This window comes from Gavialis gangeticus, unplaced genomic scaffold, assembly GCF_001723915.1.
Source record: "Gavialis gangeticus isolate Ggan-Ray unplaced genomic scaffold, GavGan_comp1, whole genome shotgun sequence".
NCBI lineage: Eukaryota > Metazoa > Chordata > Crocodylia > Gavialidae > Gavialis > Gavialis gangeticus.
Genome location: NW_017729022.1, coordinates 113533364 through 113543265, shown reverse-complemented (window position 1 = coordinate 113543265; position 9902 = coordinate 113533364). Strand labels below are relative to the sequence as shown.

The window sequence follows — 9902 nt, the reverse complement described above, 5'->3', positions numbered from 1 at the left end:
GGTCCTCCAGTAACATACTCAACGAACTCAACAGAACCACACACACACACACCCTTGCCATGCCCCGCCCCATCAGCTCAGGGCTCTGCAAGGTAAAGGAGGGCTGCTCTAGCATCCTCTGACTTCTAGCCTGAGTCACTACAGACATGTGCCTGAATTTTCTCAGTCCTGAGAGAATGTCTGTCTGGTTACAAACCAGTTCAGCCTAGCCAGGTTAGACTAACCTGCAAAGATTGAATCAATTCAGGCTCAGGCTTTTTGAATGTCTGTCCCTAGCCCATGTTAGTGTTGTTTTGCAGTGTGGTCACTCTCATTCAAGGTAGGCTCATCCAAGTGTATGAACTCTAGCCTAATGATGCCAAATACTGTTCTGAACTACTACTGTGCAAGCATCAACTTTTAAGTGCTTGCTGACTTATCTTGCTTGCAACTGTTGAGCAAACCATGCCAATAGCAATCTTAGTTAGAAGCAAAGATGCAAAGTTCAGTTAGTAGCAAGTAAAAATAAATAAATACATGTACCTTCCTTTCAAGTCTAGTATCTTCATGTACAGCAGTGTGGTCATATGAATGCAAGAAAAGGGAAGAAGACACAAAATAAAGATGGAAAAGAACCAAAACCAGAAAAACAAATGAAGTCCCAGATCCTTCAAGAGGAAAAAAATCAGAAAAGCATGTGAAACTTTGCATCACAGTGATAATTCTTTCTGCTATGGGCTGAGATCCCACTAAATAGCACAGCACTCAAAATTAAAAAGGATCACTAAGAAAAAAAGTGGACTGTATTAGTATAATGGTTGTGGGGAAAAGTGAAATCCAAAGGAAAACACTTGATACAAAGGGAATGTACAGAAAAAATCTGTCTTTGCATTTGAAACCATAGCCAATTGATCCTATAGGAAAATATGGTCATATGACACCTCTTTTTATCCCCAGTCATATTAAAAAATAGAGGGGGATGAGGGGGGAGAATCAAGATAGTTCAAAAAGTTCCAGAGATATCTGATTCAGAAATATTTTTGATACAAATCAAAAACTTGTTTTGGGCTGGGTCAACACGACAGTCTGTACCCACTTGTTAATTCATCACAACACTTTGTAGAGTTCTAATTCTGGGTTTGTCATATCCCTGTTCATATCCGGGGCCCACATTCCCTTGCTGGACTTCATCTTCCCTTAGTTACTTTGGACACTGCCTGCAAGAGGCCAATAATAGAACCTAGTAGCTAAGCCACAGGGAGCAATCATGGTCCATCATGGGAGACCTAGCTCGTGCAAAGAGTAAGGCCCATCACAGAGTACAGGGATACACATAATCCAGAACCACGACTCCCATAGATCCCTGCAATAGTTTAGATGGCTAGGGATTAACATCGACCTGAAGCAAGCACTGCATTTCAATTGTCCTGACAGAAATTCTACCAAAATCTACCTTTTCCCATAAAAAGTTTAAATTTTGACAAAATTTCATTTTTCAAAGAGCAAAATATTTCATGTGAAGTAGAGTGGTTTCACCCTACTTGAAAATTATTCCTTCCTATGTTAGTTGCAAGAGAATCCAATAATGATGATCTCTTTACGGTGCATCCAAGAGCAAATTCCAAAAATCTTGCTCTGCAAAACCAGTAAGGAAACTTCGATGGCAGTGAATTAATCTGGATCTTTGGCTATGGCTTTGCTCTGGCTGTTCTGTTTTTCCAACGTCATACAAATAGATTGGGTCACATGCAGGATTTCTGGTTTGTAAGAAATTTGGATCATTTTAAAATCTGGATTGGGTTAAATTGAAAAAGAACTCAGATTTTTCAAAATTTCTTATAAATTGGAAATTCAGAGGGAAGGAGGGTGGGGAAACCTTTCTGGAACATCAATAGACATTGTTTCCAGAACAAAATAAACTTTCCAGAACCTCAAAGTGACTGAGAGAAACTGATGATCTATTTAGAAATGACTTTGCTTTCCCAGATAGCAACACAGTTTCTCTGTAACTGTAGTGAGCCTAGGCCCAGCTGGAGAGGTTCTCACCCCAGGCAGCAGCGATCAGAAACCAGACTGAGAAATCACAAGGGCTACAGCAAGAGAGTCCTGCCTGCTTAGGACTTCACAGGCCCTGAATGGACAGTAGCAAGCTGTCTGGCCAACAGATCTACTTGCTGGGTCCCTGGACTGCTTGGAAGCCCTTGCCTAGTTCCTAGTCTTCTGCTTTTGCCTACATTTCTGCCTAGCCCCAGCCTGAGTTCCTGCATATTTGAACTCCTGGCTCTGACCTCCAGCTCCAAACTCCTAGTTTATGATCTTGAGACACAGGTGACCTACACAGAGTACCCACACCCTGGTCCATTACAGTAATATGGGCAAGACTACGGTGACTAATTAGGTCCTGGCTCATTTGCAAGATAAACGCTGAAAGTCTATGAAAGAAATGTCTACATATTTACTCATACAAACAACATGCAAATGTCAACAAATAGAGTAAGCAACCAGTAAGGCTGCTGATGCTGCTTATCTTCTTTACTGATAGTCCTCCTTTCTGTGAAACATTTGTAATACTGGAGTTTCTTGGTAGGGCAAAGGAGCCTATACTTGAACTCTGTACTGCTTTGGTTAGACTGCTACAAAAATCCAAGCTCCTGAAGTTAAACCCAGTCTGTATATGCCTACCCTACACAAAAGTGGCTATGATGTAGATATGCCCTGGGTTATCCCTTAATGGCTGTATAAACAACATGATTTCCACATGACTAAAGTTTCCCTTCCCACTAAAATAATTCATAAAAATATATTGATTTCTTCTAGCTAGAGACCCATGAGATTTCTTTAGGATCTTTGCATTAAAATAATATAGCAGAAACCCTTTTCAGCAGATAGCTCCTGAAAGGAGTAAGCCCATTAAAGGTATGTCTAGTTTCTGTGCCCTGACGTTACACAACCAGTCTTGCTAGCTATGGGCTGGATAATAAGTCACTTCAGTGTAGCCAGCTACTGGTCTAGTCCATGAACTCCCATGAGCACAAAAACCACTCTGTGCACCACAGCCAGGGCAGAAAGATACAGAAGGCTGGTCTAGGTACTGATCAGCGGAGCAGAAAGTCATAGGAGGGAGAACAGACTGCATTTGCTTAAAGGCTTTTGCATCATGTATATCCTCCTGTCCAGTTGGGAGTTCAGGGATGAACTGTGCTGCTGAGGTGCTGCAGATCTATTTCCTTGTGGGACTTGTGCCTCATAGAAATAACCAAGATCTAGTCACATAACAGGGTTCATTGAAAAAAAAAAAATCAAGCTAGTGCAATGCCCTTGTTTATAAGTTTGGACAGTTATGACAATTAGACTATGCTGCCATTAATGTATTCCGCGCTGTGCCCTGGTAATTAACAATTTTATTTCTGGCAACTGTATACATGCATCTGCTTCAAAAAAGGAAAAAAGAAGAAGATGCCATTGTTAAGACAGCAGTGACTGCTTCATGTAACTGGAGTTAAATTGGGGAGCTCTTTGGCTGTCCCAGCCTATTGTGTCATATGCTGGGAATTTGAGGAATGCAGAAGAGTTATTAAGATACCTCTCTGACATTCTGCCTCAGATGTTGCAATTTGTAAAGTCTGGTTGAAGCACTAAATCTAGGAAATGGCAGGCAACATCACTCCCCCACCCCTTTGCCTAGGATTATATTGGAAGGACATTGTTTCTTAAAAGATTTATTTGTAACAACAAGGTTCTCCAAAACTGGGCCTTGAAAAACCATCTAATAAATTAACTCAGGCCAAATCCACTTGCTCTTTATCTATTTATTTCCTTGTAACTGTTTCCTGGAGTTCATGCCTGAAACATGAAGGAAAGTCACCACCTGTAACACCTCTTTTACTGCCTTGCAGCATGGCATATGCATGTGTGAAGGTTTGATTTGTAGCCTAGTAGTTCTTAAACTGTGAAGCAGAAAGCAAAGAAAGAGTGGGAAGAAAAACAATTAAGACAAAGAATAAAACTATGAGGAATGGAAAACACTAAACACAAAATTCACAGAGAAAGAAAAAAGGGAAGTGGACAAATAGATGAGAGAAAGAATGCAGAGAATGAGTGGAAGAGTGACCATGTCAGGGTACATAAAGGGATATTTTGTGGAAGAGGCCCACATTCAGAACTATCACATACAGCAGAGTTTAAAAGCTAAGAAACAATGTCTCATATCTGTAACTTCCTATACAGCAAGCGTTACAAGAAAGCAGGAATACCTACAAGGACTATGGGGTGGTAGCAGCCTTCATGGTCATTTATCTTCATTCGTTATAGTTTACAGTGGGCTCTCTCAACAAGTCTCTAGACACCTGTGCAATGCAACTGTTTAGTGCATGCAATGAGAAGTGGGTAAGTAAAGATGCAGGAATCCTGCAAGCCTGGGACTAACGTGTTACTCACACTACATGGCTTTGGGCAGCTGCACTGCTAACCTGCTTGCCATGTTCACTGATCATCTGGGACACGAGCAAAGAAGATTTCAGTACATGCAGAGCAATTTATGGTTGACTTGCTCTATTAAGCAGAGGGCAACTGATACTGCTCTGGGAAGAGGACATACTGCACATAGCAGTCATTTCCTACCTTTTCTTCTTGAAAGCTCAAGGTCCCTATTTTCTCACATGCTTAGGCCCCCTCAACACTTACAGATACCACACAATTAACTAGTTCACTGCACAATTACCATGAGACTAGCTACATGTGCAAAGTAGCCATCATGCCACAAAAAGCTCCAACTACCTATGAAGTTATACCTTGAAAATGTATACTAACGTTATAGTTGGTTGCTTTCAAGCTTTAATTTGCATGTGCAGCAGGCTTTTCCCTGTGGCTGCAAGCCCCCTCAGCTGATGAGGCTCCCAGCCATAGGGATGCACCTTGCCTAGCCAGGGCTGGAAGTCCCGCAACTGAGACGACTCTGCCCCAGTAGCTACTGACTGGGTCCTGGCAGCATGAGGACCCAGAATCTCACAGCTGTGGATGCTGGGTGCCATGACCCAAGTAGATTCCAGCAGCCAGCAGGTGCAGCTGCCCCAAGGGGCGAGTGAAATCCCTGGAGCTGGGGGATCATAGCAGCCATGATCTCCTAGCCTCAGGGGTATATGAAACCCCAGGGGCTATGGGATTGTGGCTGTTGCAATCTCCCACCCTCGGGGGTGTATGGGGGCTCCAAACCACGGGAGCTTGCTTCTTGCCAGAGCAGGGGGAGTCCTGGATCAGGCTCTCCCTGCATCTGCAATAAGGCACAATGAGATTAAAGGAGAAATCCCGCAATCACACTTCCTGCTGCGCACATGTTGCCTGGCAGGTAGCACAACTCAGCGAATCACACATTAGATCCCACCATGCCTTTACTTGCACATGTAGAGGGGCCTCAAAGGCTTAGTCTTGGTGTACATGAGGAATTTACCCTGGTTTGAGCAATCAGGGGTCAATCACCCATATAGGAACACCAGCACAGGCTCCAAGGAGAGTCAAGAAAAGCCATCATTTGCACCAGAGGAGGCTTATCCTAGTTACATGCTGAAATAAGTAAATGCCATTAATCCAAACTGTGACTTTTCATTCCTAAACCTGATCTTTTCACTGTTTCAGCCACTTCTGCAGCTGCTATGGATTGATGGAATTGGGGCAGATTACCAATACTGACCAGGGCTCATATTAGGTGTGGAAGGTTTGGCAGTGACTGTGTAGTTGTATACTATTTCTTAGCCTTGCTAGACTCACTGTGTTAGGCTTTCCCTACTTGTTACCATCTGCCCTGAATAATTAACAGGAGCATGTACTTTCTCCAGTGTCCCTTTTTTCTGCAATTAGACGTTAAATGGATAACAGGGACTAAATTTAAATTAGGCTGCCCATGAAAGTAATTACCTAACGTCTCACAGTGCTCTGTGCTGCCCTGGGATCACGATGCAGGCAAACTGGAGACAACGGGAGAAGCAGCACTGGATAATATTGGAGTATACATTGATTTCTGTATTTATTTTAATGAGCAGTGAAATCCTTACCACAGAACTCTGACGTTCTCCAGTCAATGCAGATCCCATTTGTCCTGCAAGCGTGAGCATAGGATGATATAATCTCACAGATTTCACCGCTGTAGCAGCTGTTTTCTTGACATGCAGCATAGAACATGTTTGGAGATATTATCCTGTGGCATTCTTCAAACTGAGCAGATAACAGAACACTGCACTTGGTAGCAGTATGTTCAGCACATCTGCTCTCTCTCTCGACCTCACACACCTCTCCTGGTTCTTTTACAGTCCATTCTTGAATAAACGTACTGCTGTCAGATGTGACAGAGCCATCATCTAGCATAAAGTCATTGCCATCATTCTCATCGCACACCCCTAGAGGGCAAAAGAAAACGAAGAGTTTAAAAAACAACATCACCAGCAAAACCATTTTGAACAAACAGGGACAAAGCAAATACAGCCAACCAGAGTGTGTAAAGGTGAGCTACAAGGGCAAGATTCCAAAAAGTTCAGGATTTGTTTCTACTAATCTATTACATTTGGCATCCAAGCATGATTCTAGAGATGCTTTGCGTGCCACTGAAATAGTGATGCCACAAGAAAGTAATTGCTGACTAAGTTGAAGAGTAAAGGATTTTAACCATACTGTTCAATGTTTCCACGTTTTCCTGGTTGAAACTGGTAAGAGTTTGAGTTTGGGGTGGGTTTGATTGTTTGTTTTGTTTTTGTTAACACCTGTTTAACAACAACTGAAAAAGGATTAGCAAGAGACATCTGTTTAATAAGATTCAAGAGGCCCAGAGGCCCTGTTGACTAAGTGTGTGAAGTAAAGCTCCTAATGCATAGCTCAGCCACCCATGAATATTTCAGAAAAACCTAGGAGGATGGCATTTGACATCCCTAAGGAAAAAGCAAAGAGACCAACATAAAGGCATGGTTCAGGACTTCTTTATTCTTCAAAAATGTGCAAGATCCCCTTTGCCTGTAATGTTTAAAGGTACTGTGCTGGGAAAAAAACATTGGCCTCTCTAGAGTAACTTTGCCAGAAAAGATGCAACTGTGACAAAGCCAAAGAATCAAGCCAGACATCCTTAGCTGGCAAGATTCTGAAATAATGTAAGTAGCTACCAGTTCCTGTGCCCATACTGATGAGAACTGTGGGCACATGCACACAATGCAGTGCTAGGTGCTTTAAAAGTTCCCAATGCTGCGTCACATGCATTTGTATAAATGGCAAAATGTGCACCAGCGCTGAGAAAATGGCACCAGTGTTCTTTTCAACTAAAACACATCAAAGGTGTTTTAGCTTCAAAGCTCATCACCACCATTTTCTTAGCGCTGACACATTACACCTTTTATACAAATGCATGCAACTCAGTGCTGAGCTCATCAGTTTGTGTGTTCTACAGACCTGATTAATCAAATCTGCTCCAATGTGCTGGATTTCCAGCACATCGGAACAGACAAACGTATGTGTATAAATGCCCTGTTAATGTACTTAGTGTTTGGGCTAAGAGCTAGAGTTACAATTTTACTGAAATCTATTAATTTAACTTCTGAGACAGAAGCTGATAGCATTGTTAATAAATGAACCATCTGCTTAAACCTTCAAAACCATCTTCCCAGAGAGGTCATTGTCAAATTGTTATTTTACATCATTATCTATACTGCAATATATAATTTCTAAAGACAGATAAATACATAGGGCCAGAGACTATTCCTCCTGTTAGGTTTGTAAGTGAGCTCAGGTGCCTACGTTCAATTCTATTCCGCCATGTTTAAGTCTCTAACAGCCCATGAATGTACCCACTTTGGTAACACAACATCATCACTAGGGCTATACAAACAGCACCGTTTTGCTTCAACTTCCGTTTCACCGTTTCAAAGGGACAGTGTTTTGTTTCATTTCATTTCAGGCTGCAGGGCAGTGCCAGACTCCTCCTGGGGGTGTGGACCGCCAGATCTGTGCAGGATGACAGCAGGCTGCCCTGCCAACTGGGGCCAGCACTAAAGCCAAGTAAGCCGAGCTTCGAAACCCAAAACATTTTGAAACTTTCGAAATGTTTTGAGTGCCCTCATTTCATTTCAAAGCCTTTTATTTTGTTTTGATTTTGCTGTTTTGAGCTCAAAACGCATTGAAACAGCTTTGAAACATAATACCCAACGAAATTTCGCACAGCCCTAATCATCACCCTTATGACTAAGTAACAAAAAAGCAAGAAGGGCAGTCAGTTTGTTCAATTAACAATTTTTTCAGGGACCTGTGCAGGATGGAATAGAATCACACTAAGCCTGAAGTTATACATTACACTTAGACCACGCTAAGGGCACTTAAAACATGAACATCTGCATGTTAAAGTTCATTAACTCATGCTAAGTACCCTCTAAGCATCTCAAATTACACCACTTCAGGCAAGGGTTAACTCTGGGCCATGGTACCTATCTCATATTAGGGTAACTACCATCTGCTCCACAGAGATATAACAGGCAATCTGCAGTCCCTCCAACATCCTGGGATGCACCGCACCCAGCTCCCCGCTCCCTTCCCCCCTGCCACCAGACCACATATAAAAATACCCTTAGAGACCAACTAAAGATGATGAAATTAACTCCTTCAGGACATAAGAATAATTAACAATCCTCCACTCCAAGTGTAGGGGCATTTCTTTACCCTGGCCTTCTCACGCATATAGCAACACATTCATTAAAAACATACAAGCAAACAAAAAACCTACGGAGAAGATGAGAGACAAAAAAAAAAATGCAATGAATGTAGCCATGTTGTTTAATGCACATCTGGAATGCACTCAGATAATACACAGATGAGTTCTGTGTGTGGGGTATGCTCCTTGACCTGAGATCCTCTGAACATTATATTAACCAGCTAAGTCCCCATCATTTTAGTGACAGGTTACTGTCAGTGCCTTTACCTCCCCTGCTTTTATTTATAGTGAGCTACAGGACATTTCTGGTTTTGCCTGTTACAGTTTTACATAAAGGTTTGAAGTGGCAATTTTGGAGATTCCTTGGGTTAATGACTGCCTATCAATGGAAGGAACTGTATTCAATGGCCCGGCACTATGTTCCTAAGCACCCTTATACATTACAATTGTGAGAGCCAAATTGTGTGGGGTCAGCTCATGCAGAGGAGTTTACAGGGTCAGTATCACACCTGCTCCTTGAGGATCTCAAAATACAAGAAACCTCGATACTGCTTGAAGCCCAGAAAAAGCAGCTGAAACTGGTAACTTTCAAACTTACCACAAAGGCCATGCATTTTTGAAGAAAAGCTTCTTGGGCTAAGTTCGAGGGTAAATTCATTGTTTCTTGGAGTAAATGTAAGATTATGTCCAAGATGAGAGAACCTGATCTCATGCATTATTGCTCCATAGACTGCAACGTCAAGCTGGCCATTGGTGTAGGGGAGACTGACCATGTTTCCATTAACAGCAACCTGTTTTTGAGAAGAAGAAATAAACACATCAGTTCTACCAAGCAGACTAAATACATTAAAGACTCTCTGCTTTTCTTAAACACCTTGTAACTTTATACTCATGATTTGACCAAGATCTGACTGAAATTCATTTGAAAAGAACACAAATAACAGCAGGACCAGTTGACAGGATCCATGCAAGCTGCAAACTAAGTTTCAGCTCTAGAAATGCCAAAAATAAATTGTGTTTGTCTGTTCATTGCAAACATATTTTATCAATGTTCTTCTATGTAGATAGGATCTTTCAGCATTATATGTGTTCTTACAAAGTCAAGATATAATGCTACAAGGCATCCAATACCTCTTCTCAAATGCTCATCACCAAATTCAAGTAACAAAAGAGGCCATACAGCAATTTGCAAGACAGGGCCAAAACCTCTTAACTTCATTGTAATAAGCCCTGACTTTAGACTAAA

The 9902-nt window shown here is 41.9% G+C and overlaps 1 protein-coding gene across 2 annotated transcripts in view; it reads right to left on the bottom strand.

The window, feature by feature from the left end:
* Positions 1 to 9902, bottom strand: part of VWF (von Willebrand factor) — a 271611-nt gene that overhangs the window by 64555 nt on the left and 197154 nt on the right. For both annotated transcript variants that reach the window (XM_019515998.1, XM_019515997.1), the window contains exons 36-37: positions 9255 to 9447; positions 6027 to 6368 (exon numbers count right to left, since the gene is read on the bottom strand). In XM_019515998.1, coding sequence (XP_019371543.1) covers positions 6027 to 6368; positions 9255 to 9447 — 535 coding nt within the window. The remainder of the gene's footprint in view (positions 1 to 6026; positions 6369 to 9254; positions 9448 to 9902) is intronic.